The sequence below is a fragment of the Fusarium falciforme genome, chromosome 11, assembly GCF_026873545.1.
Source record: "Fusarium falciforme chromosome 11, complete sequence".
NCBI classification, from domain to species: domain Eukaryota; kingdom Fungi; phylum Ascomycota; class Sordariomycetes; order Hypocreales; family Nectriaceae; genus Fusarium; species Fusarium falciforme.
Window position 1 is genome coordinate 1,674,590 of NC_070554.1, and position 16,585 is coordinate 1,691,174.

Sequence of the window (16,585 nt, forward strand, 5' to 3'; positions counted from 1 at the left end):
GTGTTCGGGGCTGGAGTATTTGTGTTGGAACTGATCAAGCCAGATTCCTAGCTATCAAACTTGGTTTCTTAAATACAAACCGTTTCTCTCGACTCGGACTTCGGATATCCGATGCCCCACCCCGTTGTTCCTTGAATTAGTACAAAGAGGGTAAGCGTTACGTGCGGGCGAAGCAAATATGTTGCAAAGCTAGGTTATCTGTAACGAAGTGGATTACAGAAGGCTAGTGGTGTGAGGCATCGTAATCGCAACGGGCAATTGGTTCATTGGATTGAAGTGCATGCCGCCACTTTTTGAAATAAATAGTTACTCTTCGGCTCTAACATCACAAAGACGGACGAAGGCGGACGAAGGCGGACGAAAGACACGCCTGGCGGGGTCTTGAACCCTCTCTAATGTTCTTTTTGGGGATCTGGTTGGTTCTCGCGTATTTTTGACGTTGATATGAGGTGGCTGCCATATTGCTGGCCATGATCAGTCGATGCGGCAGACACGTCATGCAGAACTCGGCATGTTGACTGCCAGGGCCTCCTTGGACAGGTTTAACGCCACAGTTCAGAGCGTTTCTAGAGTATTTCCATTAATAATACTTCTTTTGATGGGTAGTTGTAACTTGCAGGAAAGGACTGAATGCGTTACAAGATGAGCATATCCAGATTGTCAAAGAAACTTTCCAAAATCTTGACCCGATCCACAAGATGCCGAGCACTGCCGATCATGTCACAAGGCTCAAACTCGCCGAGAACTAAACAGGAACCGAGGAGTTAGCCACGAAACCCAATACCGTCTCGCTCTAACGGTCGTGGTCGAGTTGTCCCCCTGCTCCATCTCAACCTTGAAGATCTGCCAGCACCGGAGGAACCACACAGACAATGTCCCCGTCAGGAACATGAAGCCGACAAACAGCTGTGCCTCTGTAAACTTGAGGCTTTCTCCGCTGCCTGCTATCTGCATGGCCAAAGGTCCGCCAAAGGTTGTTGGTAGTGCCATGGCGATGCAGAGCGATCCAAAGGTGCTTGCCAGCTTTTGAATGCCGACCACCTCAGCCATGACGGGGGTGATGGTGCACCAGAATACGCCACACAATGCGCCTCCGATGAGTGAGAAGACGAGCAGAGGCGCATAGGTCGTCGCCGGGAGCCAGAGTCCGAAGCAGGAGATGGTGCAGAGGAATGTGAGGATACCAGCAATGTTTATACGACCGAATGAGTCACTGATATAGCCAATCAGTGGGCGTGACAAGGCCATGCCAAGATTCAGCAACGCGCTCGACATCGCACCTTGTGCTGGTGTAAGACCGATGGAGGAAGCGTATGTGGGAAGCGAGTAGAGGAGAATGACATAACCCAGATCCGTAGCAAATCCCCAGGCGATAAGGAGAAGAATCTCAATCCGCCCAAAGTCGCGAGGGTCGAAGCGTTCCTCGTCCAATCTCATGTCAGGCTGTGCCCTGCCGCCCCATTCCTTGAGCAAAAAGGCAGCGAGGAGATTAGCGCCCAAGCCGCAGAAAGCGAGAACGCGGTAAGTCCAGCGGATCCCGACCTCTTCGATAAGAACGTTCGAGGCAATGCTGTACACAAGTCCTCCGATGCCGACGCCGGCCGTGGCACAGCCGACAGCCAGGCTTCGCCGAGAAGTGAACCACGGAGGAAGCACAGCAGCGCCAGAGATGTACGACAAGCCCATGCCAACTCCAAAGCAGACACCCTGGCTGAGGAACAGTTGCCAGATCTCGGTCGCGAAGGAAGACGTGAGAAGTGAAATGAAGAGAAGAACAGAGCCAAGGATGAGGGTCAAGCGAAGGCCAATGCGCCTGCGGACGATGGTCACGAGGGGGGAAATGATCATGGCTGCTGAGATGGATAGCCCGCCAACGAGGGAGTATTCGAAAAACGAGGCCGGCATCTCCTTTGGGTGTGTTGCGTAGTAAGCCATCATGACGGCCCAAGACTAGAAGGAGGTCAGCTCACGTCCTTGAAAGCTGTTTAGTGGACTTGCAGCATTGATGCCCCAGGTGTGAGAATTAATAAGAAACACAGCAAAGGCGCAGACCCATCCATAGCCTCCGTTGGGCGGAATAGGCTCGACAGTAGCGATATTTGCCATATTGTCGGTAGAAGGCTCGTTAATGTTTCCCATGACGTGTGGTGATTCCATCTCAAAAGCCTCAGTCCTCACCTCGCCCGTTTCAACGGCAAGATCAGTTTGGTGAGCCATGGTAAAGGATGCCACAGGCGATGCGCAGATACAAGTGCAGAAGCCAAGAACATGCGCGAGCCATAGCTATATAGTCAGTTCGGAGACCGGGCCGGTGGCTTACTATCTTAATCTTCTGCGTACGTAGTCGTGATAGATCACCATCCAACGCCGACTTCGCATCTTGATGTGTGTGGTTGTGCGTATCTTGCGTCAACTGCTGAATCCAATCTTCCCTACCCCGCCCTCACCTCGCGATAAGAAGGGTTGCCAAGGCAGGTGACTTCTTGTAAAGCGCCCCATATATGCAAGATTTGTTATCTCTTTACTTCTTTTGACGTAGTAAGCCGGTGAGGGGTCGGCTTTCCCGAGGCAACATTAAGGAAACCCCATGCCGTCAAAAATGGCAAAATGGTAAAGATGTTAGAAGATATGTAGAACGAATCGAAGATTAGATAGCAAATGGGATATTATCGAAAATCTATTTTATAAGTTTTTTCTTTTTTTTTCTGACTCTGCTGCTGTCCGTCCGGGACCTGGAGACGTATGTGCTACGACCAATGTTAACGCTTTACTCCCTTTCGTGCTGATGCAACCATTGACTCATAGCCTCACACCCAGTCGTCCACAATAGATAGACATTACCGACCCTCCAACATGCGGACTTGGCTGGAGGCGTCCGCTTCCGGTAATGAGGAGTAATAAAGTGTTTGGGCCACATCCCACATCTTGTTCGCTCATCGGCATATTCTCCAAAGTCTCTGGTATCAAGTGACAATGAGGGGAACATGACGGAGTCGAGCTTATCAGGGAATCTTTGCCCATATGTTATCTTTGATAAAGCGGGACGAGGATTCCCGAGTGTTTAGTACCAGTCTGGGAGAACGAGATAGATCACGAACCTCTTGACTGGACGTGTCCCATCCATCTCGACTAGCGGCATTCCCGGTGCTGACGGTTTTGTCCTCATGGAGATCTTGGGCTGCTCTAGTTTATTAATAGGTAAGTCTATTTTTCTTTACCTGTTTGGCTTGACCAACTGCTTTATAAATGAGTCCAGGTTGGACGTTTCTCGCTCTTGGGCCCCAGGCGTACACGATACATCATGGTACTCATTATGGATGCATCATCAATGCGGTACATGGGAAACATGAAGCCTCTTCGCGTGGCCTGTTTCAATCCACATAATTTCGTATTTTGCCATCTATTACCATCTATTAGCCATTTTCGGGGATATCTGAGAAACAAAATCTACCCGCTCCTCTTGGTCTTGAAGATCATGATATCGCAAGGGTCTCGCTTACTAGCGCAAGCCAATAGCCGGAATACCAGGCTCATTCAGGTGCCCAAGAGCCCTGTCAGCGGGGCTCAGGGTTCAGAATCGACATGATCTGACAACTACCAATTTGGACTTATCAAACCCTACCCAGCTATTTGGACTCCTAGTCGTGTCTACGCCTGATCCGAGATTGGCGAGCTCGAGACCCTGGTTTGCCTTGACACTTTGCTTCGTGCTTCAGCGATGGAGAACTCCTCTCAGCCCTTCTCTTATCAGCCTCTCGACGATGACTCAATCCGACTCGTCACCGTCAAACCTGGACCATGGAATTCCATCATAGAATGTGAAGTCGAGATTGAGAATCTTCGCCAGGGCAAGAATCACTTCGGGGCCCTATCCTACGTCTGGGGCGACAGTAACGTTCGCCGCCCAATACACCTCAACGGCAATACGTTTAAGGTTACGGTGAACCTCTTTGAGGGACTTCGACAGATTCGAGAGTCAATGTTTGAAGACAACACTCTCCCCCAGTTACCTATATGGGTGGACGTCACCTGCATCAACCAAGATGACAAGGATGAGAAGGCGAAGCAGGTGCCCAACATGCACCAGATCTACAGCACCGCTGAGGAGGTCCTCTTGTGGCTTGGTGTCATGTCTATTCCGCCTGACTTCTTAAAGCCATGGACCTACGACGAGAGATACTCTTGGATGGGTTTTGGCGATGAAGATTGCCTAATGAGTGAGGAGCTTAGGGAGAATGCTCTCGAGAGATATGTCGTGTATATCCGCAGCCCGAAGTACTCGATTCAGCGTCTAAGTCGGCAGCCCACTGGAAACCACGGAAGCAATAGCTCATGCACTTTGCCGTGGCATCAGCTCTTCGCTATTGTACTTACTTCCAGAGGCTATGGACCGTTCAGGAAGCAGTGCTCGCAAAGGGTGGGCCAGTCATTCTGGTGAGCCGACACGTCTTAACATGGGATGAGTTCACGCACAAGGACCGTCTAGAACCCGAGGAGTTTGTGGAAGTCTCGAACCGTCCCCACACCTCGTTTCTCGGCATTTCGTCGCTCAGGAAGCAGGTCGCCGTGGGTCGCCGGCAATCGCCCCCAGAGCGGCTGCTAGACGTCATCCAAGACTTCTCGGAGCATACCTGTAGTGAGACTGTGGATAAGATATACGGCCTGGTGGCTATTGTCCCGCTCCATGGTTTGCCGAGCTCCCTCTGGCCAGACTACAGCATACCCTCCGAGGAAGTCAATTGGAAATACGCTCAGTATCTCTTTGCTGAAACCGGCAGCCTCGCCCTCCTCGAGTGGTACACAAAGCCTCTCCCTGGAGTCCCCTCATGGGTTCCAGCCATCGGTGCCGGTGAAGGGAACATATCAGTAACAAAATCTACTTCTTTCCCACACTCGGGCCCGTTTTGGTGGATGTACCCAACCTTCTCGGCTGACTCTAGGGAGATATCTATCGCGGGGTTCGACTGCGGCGTTTGCGTAGAACACATGGAGCGTCCATTGGCCGTGGCCGGGCCGGAAGACTTGCAGCTCGTGGGAACATCTATAGATCTCCGGGACACGTTGCGGCAGCTTGAAAAGCAAATCGATCCGAGTACGTTCACATGGGGGCGAGTAACCGGCACGTAAATATACTTTCCAGACACGTCCTCAAAGCGCCTAAAAGAAAAGACCTTGTTTCAACTACCTGAGAAATTGGATAAATACGGAATGCAAGAGTTCTGCTCTAGGGGTCAGGACATTGCCACGCGTGCCCTCGAGGGTTGGAGAGAGATAGCGGCGCTTGCGTGGACTTCCTTGAGAACGAGCAAGGGAGAGATATTCACATTCCGTGATAGCCTCTGGCTCGATGAATTTCAGCCTCGCAAGGGCGATCATATCTTCAGGCCTAACGGCATGAAGGGCGCCCTCGTACTGCGTCCAGCGGCCAACGGCAGGTTTCGGATGGCAGGGCGACTAACAACCCACAAGGATGTTTCGAATGAGGGGAAGAGGTTGCAGAGGGTACAACTTGGTGCCCATCTTGAGGTTTCGGCCCTGCCATTTGGCGTCGGCGAGATACTTTTCTGTCGACCCACGTCCATAGAGCCGCGCTGTGTCTACCTCGTTGTGGCCGTGAAGCTGAAAGACGTCAAGCATTCGGTTGGCTTCTGCGAGGTCGGAGACGCGTATTCCATCCACGCTGCTATCCCCGATGGTCGTGGCGCCGAAGACGACGGGGAGGGAAGTCGTAGACCCTTTCATGATGGTGCCTATCAATTGGACAAACAGATTTTGGGGATGGCAGGTACTAAGCAGAAGCATCAGTTAAACACTTATTGGTCTTATACAAGTTATACAACCATTCAATGTGGCAGAGTTCCCGCACATCGAACCGGCGATAAGGATTAACACCGGAAACCCTGGTAAACTTAAATACCACGCTAGATTAGTGATGTCTTGGATATTCTCCTTGAGAGCTAGGAATCGGACCGAGCTTAATGGCATGCGACTGACTTATGCGTAGCGGGGTGATGCACCTTAACTCCGTAGCTCGACATGATGCGAGTGTAGATGGTCACTTGCGTTGAGAGTATTTGTAAAACCTCGTACTCTGCCTGCAAATCATCGGCTATCATATTAGATTTTCCAACACCATGACTGACCGCCCTAATATCATGCTCGGCACCGCCCATTTTGCCGACCCCGACACTTTCTGGGGTCAATCGGACGAGCACATCCTCGAGGCCTTTTCCATACTCAAGAAGCACGGCCACTCCAAGCTAGACAGTGCAGTCGCATACGCCGGCTCAGAAGACAAGCTTGGAAGCTTGGAAGCTGGCACAGCCCACGGTCTCACCATCGACACGAAATGGAGAGGCGGATGGGCTATTGAGGAGGCTGATAACTCGGCCAAGGGCATCCTGGCTGTCGCTGAACAGAGTCTGTACCATTTGCGTGTTTCGCAGGTAGACGTCATCTATCTCCACGCGCCGTCTTACAAAACCCCTTTTGAAGAGACCCTTGCAGGAGTGGACGCGGCATATCGAGCGGGTATCTTTAGGCGCTTCGGACTATCAAACTTTCCCATGAAAGATGTCCAGAGGATATACGACATCTGCAAGAAGAACAGCTATGTCCTACCCTCTGTCTACCAAGGAAACTACTCAGCCATCACCCGCAAGGCAGAGGAGGAGCTCTTCCCTCTCCTCCGGAAGCTGAGAGTGGCCTTTTATGCCTACTCGCCTATCGCGGGGGGTTTTCTAGCCAAGTCGGCGGCCCAGATCAGGGCTGGAGGTACGAGGTTTAGCCCTGACCAGATGTATGGGCTGTACCATCATATGTACGTCAAGGATGCGTTGTTGAACGCTTTGGATGACTGGGAGGGGATTGCCGCGCGAGAGGGTATCTCCAGGGCGGAGCTTGCGTATCGGTGGATCGTTCATCACAGCGAGCTGAAGGGGAGTTATGGGGACGGGGTCGTGGTGGGGGCCAGTAGGCCGTCTCAACTGGAGGAGACGCTTTCGTTCTGCGATGAAGGGCCTTTGACTGATGCTACTGTGGAGAGTATTCAGGCGATCTGGGATAAGGTGAAGGATTGTGCACCTATTGACAATTATCAGGCCGTCCGGGGTTAGAAAACAGGCGGTAGCGATGGAGTCCGTAGCCATAGAGTTGGTTGTGCCTAGGCTAAGTGGATAAAGGATGTAATAAAGACGGAGACGCTTGAGCTGCAAACACAGTCCCGGGATCCCTCGCACACAACAGACGAAAAGCCAAGAGCAATCATGGATGCAGGTTAATGCGGATTGGGGTATTTCTAAATGTTTCTCAATCGATGGTTTCTCAATCGATGGGGAGCCGCTTTTATGGATGTAAGGCATGGCCCTGAGCGACCAACTATCAAGGCAATACTTATAGCCTCCTTTGCCTTGGAAAGGGTATTATTTATAAATCTATTAAAATAGGGTACATATTAAATCAAGATTGATTTTTAATACTTTTAGTAAATATTTTCTTAATCTTGTTATACCTATTAATAACTTCTTAAGTTAGAGTCCTAGAACCGGGGAGCTACGCCTCGGGCTACCTGGCATATCACACTGAAACTATGCCAGTTATCGTCCATATCACCAAGATATCTATTGACTGCCATCAATGCAATGAACAATGGAGCTTCCGGTATGTTTCGTTCATATCGGCGGTTGCTTATATCCGCTGAATCCTACCTCGATAAGCAGGGGCACTCTGAGGATTATTAAGACACACGTGACCATCGCCAAGCCGACTCGCGTTAACTAACAGGCCTGCCAACACATTCTTACTCTCACCAAGCACATCATGAGCGCGCCAAACGAGAATCAGGCATCGGTAACGTTGCTGAAAACGTGTCAAACATGTTTCAATCTCAAGATCAAGTGTGACAAGACTCAAGATTCCGATCTTTGTGATCGGTGCCTTCGGCTTGGCAAGACATGCGTATTTAACCCAGCCCGGCGTCGGCCGCGTAATACTAGTCGTCACAGGTGAGAAGGTCAAACGGAAGTAAATGTACTTTGGCTAATTGGCTCTCATGTGGTAGATTGGAGTTGAGGTCTAAATCCAAGAGAGGCTCTAAATCACCATCAAATTCGGGCGCTTCAACTTCAACTACAACGCCAGGCGACATCTTCAACAAAGATGCTTCACTCGACCCTTTTCAACGAGGAATTCTATCTTTGGAAGTTGGGGACAAACTTCTCGACTACTTTCGATCGAGGATGACACCATACTTTCCGTTTGTTGTGTTCCCAACGGATATCTCCGTTACCATAACCAACTCGTATCGGCCGTGTGCCTGTCTGGCTGCGCTTGCAGCGGCCTCGCATGCAGATACAAACCGTCAAAAAGCGCTTGGTGATCTTTTTAACCAAGTTGTGGCTGCCAAGATGGTTAGTGGAAAGTTCAATGACCTTGACCTACTGCAGGGTCTTCTTATACATCTTGCTTGGTATGCTACCGTCTCATCAATCGAAAACGACCCTGCTGAGCTTTGGTTTTAGGGCACACTACCAACCTCGACCAAAGAGATATACACAGCACTTGCACCTCGCCACAAGTATTATTAGCGATATGCGCCTTGATAAACCCAGAAGACCGGAGCTATGGGATGTGGACGGCGGTAAGGATAAGGACGAACCAGACTGGGGCCCACCCGAGATGCGCGCTCTTGCAGGTGCATATTACCTATCATCTACGTAAGTCAACCCTACTCGGCTTTCTCATATCTACTAATATCCCCTATAGCTCCTCTATTGTGCTTCAGAAATCACGTCACATGTCGCACTCGCCTTATATCTCAAAATGCTGCGAGCATCTCGGTCTACTAAACATGCACCGCACTGACAAGTATCTTGTCTACATTATCCGCGTGCAGACTCTTATTGAAAGGGTCGACGACATAGTCAGCAAGCTCTCTGCTGCTCAGGACCTTTCGCCTTTCTGGGATGAAACTCAACGGATTGCTCAGGAGTGCGCCGAGATCAAGGCGACATTGCCCTTCCCCCTTAGCGACAGTCGTAAGTTTCTTAAGGCAGATTATCCCCTCAGTGCCGGGATATATAACTAACATGTCACTAGCGCCGTTACTCTTGCAACTTCATATGCTAGAGCTTCTCCTCAGCCAGTCATCACCCCGGGGCACTCCGTTTGGGCTTGACAAGTTTCAACCGAACCCAAACCCAGCAGAAGGTCAAGCTGCCATCATAGGCTGGCTTTCTGCCAGCATGTCGGCAGCTCGCTTCTTGATTAGTGTGATACTTGTTCTGCCACACGGAGAGGAAATGGCAATGTCAAACATGGGCTGGATTATGATGTATTGCGGCCTATCACTGGCGGTCCGCCTTGATCTTATTGCTATCAGAAAGGCCATCTCTGGGTCAACTGGACACCTTCGTCGGTTCCTGGATATGCCTCATACACTTCGGCAGATTGTGCTCCGCCTAGAGGCAGCACGACATGGGGACAAGGGTACGGCTGCTAATCTGCACCCGTTCGAAGGTTTGGCCAGACGAGTTCGTCGGCTGGAACAGTGGTACCACGCTCAGGCTGGTGATGACCTGGCAATCACCGCCACACCCAGCCCGCAGGTTGTGGGCCAACCCAATGCAGTGACAGTGGACACTGACAACATGCCCGTCGCGAACTTGCCAGCTTATCCGAATGTCAGTACCTGGGGAGGGGCTGGTTGGTACCAGGGGGCGGAGTTTGACATCAGCACTTTTCTCTTTACGGACCCTGTTGACATACCTGGTAATTTCGGTCTTGGAGATAGATTTCCTTGAGTGTAACGGATTTAGATACGGGATAAAATTATAGACTCTAGTTTGGTCGTTGAGACCCGCAACACCGACTCCGAGTCGGACTAAGATACGGAGTAAGATACGGATTAACGTACGGACTAAGAGGTTGGCACACAAATCAACGTTTTATACAGCAAATGCCGTGTGATCCTTGGTTTATTGAAGGATTGATCGTCAATCTTCTAATTTCGGCTTCTAAGCCTTATCCAAGCGTCGAAATATTCTCCGTGGATGCCAGAGCTCTAGTCTGCTCGACATGTATAATAAGACACCATCAAGCCAGCAATGGCTCAGTATCTCCATTCTCGCCATCTCATCTTCATCTACCTTTCTCTTTTTTCTTTGATCACCTTCAATCTCATATAAAATGCGTTCATTTATTCCTTTGGCGGCTGCCGCATCGGTCTTGGGCGGATTCACCACTACAGTCTCTGCCCAGCAAAATGACGACGACATTCCCTTTTCGGCCTGCCCTCTCGTAGGAGCATACTACCCTCCTCCGACCATCGACAAGTCGTCCAAGACTTTTTCTCAACTTCAATCAAAGTTCGCTGGAGTTTTTGATGACCTAATCAAGAATGGCGGAAGCGAGGACTATGGTCCTATCTCAGCAAACACCACGTCCTTCTCTGTGGTCCTCTTTGGGGGTGCTGAATCGCTTCGCGATGATCCGGTCTTTTTCGAGTACCACTATACCTCCCCCGAAGATCAAGCCACTACAAAAGGCAACCTAACCTCGACAACAAAATTCCCGGTTGGCGATTTGTCTATGGTGTTTACTGTGTACGCGTGGCTGGTTAAGAATGGCGACAATTGGGAGACTCCCATCACCAAGTACCTGCCAGAGTTGGCGATGGTCAAGGGATCGCTGACGGTGCCTTGGAAAGATGTCACGATTGGATCTTTGGCTGGTCAAATGTCTGGACTCAGTCGCCAATGTGAGTTGTAATGATCGATTCCCTCAGACATGCACTAACAACATAACCAGCTCAAGCGTGTGCCATTGGCGAGCCTTGCGGTTATGCATGTAAGTATTGATAGAAATCTGAGATGACAAGATTAAGTGCTGATGGTTGTAGCCTTTGTCCGCGATTTCGCAAACAAGCCTCCCGTTTTCCTCCCCGACACAACTCCGATTGTGTCATACGCTACCTTCCAGCTGCTCGCCTTTGCCATGGAGAGCCAAGACCGATACAGAAAGAGAAAGAATTCTTGGGGTTCTGTTCTCGACGATGCTCTGCTGCACCCTTTGAATATGAAGTCCAGCGGTCTGCTGTGCCCTGACGACACGGACGTGTTTGCCATTGACGGACTGAACCTTTCGCAAATCGGCGAACCTGGGTAAGCAAAGTGCCTGTGTTTTGATCTTGAAGACTTTTCCTGACTGGTGTGCTCTAGTGCCTTGTCCCTCGTCAGCTCAATCGAGGACCTTGCTCGAGCCGGTCATTCCATACTGTCTTCCACTCTTCTGTCGCCTGCTATTACTCGACGATGGCTCCACCCCAACATGGACACATCCAACCTGCGCAACGGAGTTGGTCGTCCTTGGGAGGTCTACCGTGCTGGATCCACCGCCATCTCGCCCGTTCTGGATGTCTTAACCAAGAGCGGCACAATCGGACAGTATGCTAGCTACTTTGGTCTCACGCCTGGCTTTAACGCCGGTTTCGCTATTCTTGCGCATGATAGCACTGTCGAAGACCGCAAGCTTGATCTCAATGTGTATGCCGACATTGTCAGCGAGTCGCTTGGCTACATGCAAGCCTTTGCAGCCAAGGAATTGGCACAGCGCTATGCCGGCACATACAAGGCTGCGAACGAGGATGCGGCTATTCTCAACATCACCGATAATAGCCCAGGCCTAGAGATCCAGAATCTCACCATCGGCAAGGTGGATGTCAAGGCGGAGACAGCCAAGAAGCTTAGAATCAAGGTCGCCGACTTGGATTTCAGAATCTACCCTACCAACGTGCAGGACAAGTCCAAGCATCAGTTTGTTGCCGTCTTCCAGGACAGGAGTGCTCCTATTGACATGGGCACACCAACTTGCATTACCTGGCAGGAGGTCGGCGCCGTCACCGGAGTTGAGGAGACTCTTGTCTTTCTTCTGGATAAGGATGGGAGCGTTGTTGGCTTTGAGCTTCCAGAGGCCGAGGTGAAGTTTGAGAGGGCGTCATAGTTAGCGCATCTGGGCGGTATGCTTTTGTGAGTTTGATAAGCTTTTCATTTCTCCAAGATTGACTTCATCAATCACTGCTTTCGATTGGACGGATCATCTATGCATTTATAGATCATGGGGTGGTCAGAGGCTAGACACACATGTCGGCATTTTGCCTTGCTTCATTAGATAGACTCGTAGTCACCGAGGCCTGAAATAGAGTAGGATTCTCGCGGATGAACTCCCAGAACATAAATCATACGACCAAGGCTCTGATCCAATCATCTTGGCCATCTTCCCGGAGTCGACCGGATTTCATCTTCCTAGGCAGTCTTATAGCGGGGTTGCTGCCTAAAAGGACGAGCTAAAATCAACGTCCAGGATATAAAACGTGACCCCTCGAGGGTGCGCTTCACGTTCATACCCTTCACCATCACAATATCAGGATCAGTAACATTGAAGAAACAGTCAATATGGCCTCAACCGCACCAAAAGTCCCACTTCCCGAGCGCCGAGATCCTCCTAAAGTGATCGACCAGCAAGCATCAAAACTAGTCGAGCTCATCAAGAACAGCAAACACTTTATCGTCTTTACGGGCGCAGGAGTGTCAACATCTGCAGGTGAGCTGCTCCGTCAAGTACCACATAACAATAGCTTAAATAGCGTCCAAAACACAGGCATTCCCGACTTTCGTGGCCCTGAAGGCGCTTGGACACTCAGAGCCCAGGGGAGAGTGCGCACCACTAGGGCTGTGAGCACTCTGCAGGCGATCCCGACACCCAGCCACATGGCGTTGCTGGAACTGCAAAATCGAGGCATCATGAAGTATCTCGTCAGTCAGAACTGTGATGGACTACATCGCAGAAGTGGTATTAGGCCGGTAAGCATGCTCATGATCAAGAATGACGCCATGTACTCACGTTCCTGCCAACTGCCAGGACATGATCTCAGAGCTTCACGGGAATAGCAATCGGGAATGTTGTAGAGATTGTGGCAAGGAATATATCCGCGGTATGCATAGTCCGTTGGCGCTATTCTCATGCTAACACCCTCAGACTTTCGAGCAGTCGCAACCTACGAAAAGACTGTCCGCGATCACCGAACCGGACGCACATGTACCCGTTGCGGAGGACTTCTCCACGACAGCATCATCAACTTTGGCGAGGACTTACCTGCTGAGGCCTTCCAACTCGCGACTGACCATGCTGAAAAGGCCGACTTGTGCCTTGTTCTCGGTTCATCTCTAACAGTCACTCCAGCTAGTGGGATACCGCAAATCTGTGGGATGAGACGTAATGCTAAGCTCGTCATCTGCAACCTCCAAAATACGCCGTTTGATCGCATCTCGGAGATGCGCGTCTACTCCGAGGCGGATAACCTGATGACACGAGTGATGCAGGGCCTGGGACTCCCGATTCCCACCTTTATTCTTAAAAGACGATTGGTCGTCACGGCCGAGACGGACGGCAGCGGTCGTCAGTCGCTGACGCTCAGCGGAATTGATGTTGACGGTACACCTGTGTCTTATCTCCAATCTGTCAAACTCGAGTACAACAGACGGGTTCTTCGATCTGAACCATTTATGTTCAATTTCCGGACTGCTTTGAGCCCTGGCACAAACCTCAAGTTTGAGCTTGAGTTCATGGGTCATTACAATGAGCCGAATTTGATAGTGGACTATCAGGTTCAAGACGGCGAGGACCATGAGGCGTTGTATGATCTTCACTATGACCCAACTACAGGTGAATGGATGACTATCAGAGGGTGACGGGGGATTTGAACGTGAAGGAGGTATCTATGTGCTTTTTCTAGGAGGATAATTTGTGCCACTACGGCCTCTTCAGCTGTTAGATTGAATATTTATCATGAGAATGTCTTGAAGGGCTTGAGGAAATACTTGGATGTGTTTACTCCGCACAATGTGCGTGCTTACTAGAAGGCACTGCTAAAGCGGACTAGAAAGAAAAGAAGAGCATAGGATCTTTTTTTTTATGTAAAAGTCTTGGTATTGAGTAACTGAACCTCTAGATGTACTTTAGATCCTTCCCACGGCCCCCCTCATTGGCTCAACGACATTCTTCTGGAAATATCTCTGTGCTTCGTACTCGTTCAAACCTTTCGTTTTACTCCCAAAGTCCAAACAAGTCAAGATGCAGCGCGCAAATACTGCACCTACCTGATGCGGCAACATTTTAACACACTTGTCCATCAAGAGTTGAGCCACCTCTGAGGCAATCACTCGCCCTTTGTCCAGGTATGACTTCAGGGCTGAACCAACATCCTTCCAGAGTGCAATTTCGAACAAGACCACACCCAGCGAGTACACATCGTGACTCTTTTCGAACCGTGCTGTTGGCTTGCCCCATCGCTCCGGGATGCGGTAGAGGTTGTTAGCTTGCGAGTGATCCTCTTCAAGATAAGTGGCTTCATCTCCAGCTCGAGAATATTCGAAACCAAAGAGTAGTGGGTTACTGAGATTAAAGTTCCCAAGGCGAGGGGAATTTACGTCTTCTTCGTCCTCATCTGATGATTCCTGAACTGACGGAATATTTGAAGTGGCAATAAAGGCAATGTTGTTGCTCCGGATGCCCTTATGCACCCATCCCACGCGATGGAAATGCTCAATGGCAGTAGTTAACGCCCAGGCAAGATGTACACGATGACCAAGAGGAACGATCTTGTGCATCTTGTACATCTCGATAAGTGTCACAACACCGCCACCGTCACCAGAGTCAAACGTCGGCGGGAGATTGAACGCAAGACCAAGCTCCTTTGCACGGCGGTTCCTGAAGAATCCGGCGCAGGGAAGGATGTGAAACCCTTTTCGCTTGGGATGGCACAGTAGTCCAGTTATTCGCTGTGCTTGGCGTAGTGTCTGTGGTTGAGGTTCACCGCTGTGGTCGCTTGCCTCTTTGTACATGTACGTCTCCATGACGCCGGGCTGGCCGGATACCGTGCCATACTTGAAGCGGTTCTGGTTTAACTTGCCGCTGGGACCTCCTCGGTGTTTCGATGTTTTGAAGACGATTTCTTCGCGGCTTATCTCGATGGTGTGGAGGCATGGATCTTCGTTGCGAATCGCCTCGCGAAGCAGAAGCGCAGCGTCCGCGTCAGCAGCTTCCAAAATCGAGGGAAACTCGTCGTCCTTGGTCAAATCTTGAGGCAACTTTGAGCCTCTGCTTGCATTATCCTCAAGAAGGAAAGGGGTCTCAATGGCAGTGTCGACTCTGGACATGTTCTCCTTGAGACGGTCCCATGACTGTTGAACTGCCTCTGCTTTCTCGCTAGTCGGAATCGGAGTAGGATTGCTGGCCCTATCTGCAGCCTCAGCCATGGTGGTGTTCAGTCCTCGCATACTCCATAGTATCTCATCCCTGGCTGCCTCGGACAGTTTCTCAAAGGCTGATCCCTTGGGGAACGCTTCTTGTATGCGACGGGCTCGACTAACGACAGCCTCGATGCTGACAGCCGTGACGTTGCTTGGGGCCGCACTCTTCAACCACTCGGCGATCTGGGTGCCCGTCACATCGCCTGAGAGACATGCCCTGAATAGGAGGTAGCCGGAAGGTTTTTGCATGGACCTTTGTTCCCGGTTGACGGGCTGTAGTCGAATATTTGTTGGGGATTCCCGGGCAAAATTGTGAAAGACAGGCGTCACTAGCAGTCTCAAGGGTCAGCCCCTATGGTTCTTGCATATTAGTTATGGATACATACCTGTGATCTTTCCATCCTCCCTTATTTCTGAACACAGATTCTCGGACGAGATACCTTCAGAAGCATGCTTTTTTAGAAGCCTAGTAAGTATTCTTGTGAAGGAGTGCGGCCCTGGGACAGGTGTCATGGTAGTTTCGGCATTCTGACGGTCCTTGGCCGTGGCCGAAGCCGCGATCAGCTCGAATCGACTACCCTCATCTTTAGATCCCACAGCTATGAGTGACGCGTGACAACAGTCCAGAATGAGCAGTACGTCGCCTGGGGCTGAGAAGAGTAACTGCTGCCCTTCATTCCAAGACAGCGCGGGTTCGTTCTTGTCTTCAAAGGCCGTCCACTCAGCTTGGCCGTGCTTGCCAGGACCGCAGTGACCCGCGTAGTAAATGATGATCAAACTGTGTCGCTGAGACTGGTCCTCGACGAATCCGATAATTTCCTGGTTGAGGCGTTTGCGGCACGACTTGTCCGTGGGAATGCGAAAGACGACACTGTTATAGTTGTAGGTCTCTTCAAACACTGCTCGGAGCTCTTGGACTTCCTTTTCCACACGATTCAGGTCATTTTTCTCCCAGTGGATAAGTAGGACGTTGACTTGTGTGTATGGGTCGCGCAGCCCCGGCTCAATGCCGCTCTTGAAAGACTGAACAAGATCGGCATCGCTCATTTGACTGGCTTTCGTGGAACAACTTTAGCACGCACAAATAGAAAAGAGTCTGGCAAGTAACCAAAATCACGCAAAGGAGGCACACGAGCTGAGTATCCGGATAAACATATTTGCTATGCTGTGTAACGCACGCTGGAACAAGGCCTACCTATCACGCGGGGGCGGCTGAATTGTTGTTTCCTCTTCTCTCAGCAGCCACCAACAGGGAGAGTTATCGCCAGCCGGCGAGATTG

At 50.6% G+C, this 16,585-nt stretch overlaps 6 protein-coding genes across 6 annotated transcripts; 4 read left to right on the forward strand and 2 right to left on the reverse strand.

Moving 5' to 3' along the window:
- Window positions 1-729: 729 nt before the first annotated feature.
- Window positions 730-2,217, reverse strand: NCS54_01347600 (Hypothetical protein; the record flags this gene model as incomplete). The annotated part of the gene is made up of 2 exons (XM_053158667.1): window positions 730-1,950; window positions 2,038-2,217. 2 exons carry the CDS (start codon window positions 2,215-2,217, stop codon window positions 730-732), a joined length of 1,401 nt encoding a protein of 466 aa, XP_053014642.1.
- A 1,501-nt stretch (window positions 2,218-3,718) lies between these two features.
- Window positions 3,719-5,127, forward strand: NCS54_01347700 (HET domain-containing protein; the record flags this gene model as incomplete). Its single annotated transcript, XM_053158668.1, has 2 exons — window positions 3,719-4,295; window positions 4,355-5,127. The coding sequence occupies 2 exons, from the start codon at window positions 3,719-3,721 to the stop codon at window positions 5,125-5,127; spliced, it is 1,350 nt and encodes a 449-aa protein (XP_053014643.1).
- Window positions 5,128-7,818: 2,691 nt separating this feature from the next.
- On the forward strand, window positions 7,819-9,800 carry NCS54_01347800 (Zn(2)-C6 fungal-type domain-containing protein; the record flags this gene model as incomplete). Its single annotated transcript, XM_053158669.1, has 5 exons — window positions 7,819-8,003; window positions 8,060-8,467; window positions 8,520-8,714; window positions 8,764-9,035; window positions 9,097-9,800. The coding sequence occupies 5 exons, from the start codon at window positions 7,819-7,821 to the stop codon at window positions 9,798-9,800; spliced, it is 1,764 nt and encodes a 587-aa protein (XP_053014644.1).
- A 385-nt stretch (window positions 9,801-10,185) lies between these two features.
- NCS54_01347900 (Beta-lactamase domain-containing protein) lies at window positions 10,186-11,997 on the forward strand (the record flags this gene model as incomplete). The annotated part of the gene is made up of 4 exons (XM_053158670.1): window positions 10,186-10,756; window positions 10,807-10,845; window positions 10,898-11,159; window positions 11,217-11,997. 4 exons carry the CDS (start codon window positions 10,186-10,188, stop codon window positions 11,995-11,997), a joined length of 1,653 nt encoding a protein of 550 aa, XP_053014645.1.
- Window positions 11,998-12,449: 452 nt separating this feature from the next.
- Window positions 12,450-13,745, forward strand: NCS54_01348000 (Hypothetical protein; the record flags this gene model as incomplete). The annotated part of the gene is made up of 3 exons (XM_053158671.1): window positions 12,450-12,857; window positions 12,916-12,988; window positions 13,033-13,745. 3 exons carry the CDS (start codon window positions 12,450-12,452, stop codon window positions 13,743-13,745), a joined length of 1,194 nt encoding a protein of 397 aa, XP_053014646.1.
- Window positions 13,746-14,012: 267 nt separating this feature from the next.
- On the reverse strand, window positions 14,013-16,352 carry NCS54_01348100 (Protein kinase domain-containing protein; the record flags this gene model as incomplete). Its single annotated transcript, XM_053158672.1, has 2 exons — window positions 14,013-15,634; window positions 15,692-16,352. 2 exons carry the CDS (start codon window positions 16,350-16,352, stop codon window positions 14,013-14,015), a joined length of 2,283 nt encoding a protein of 760 aa, XP_053014647.1.
- Between the last annotated feature and the right edge of the window lie 233 nt (window positions 16,353-16,585).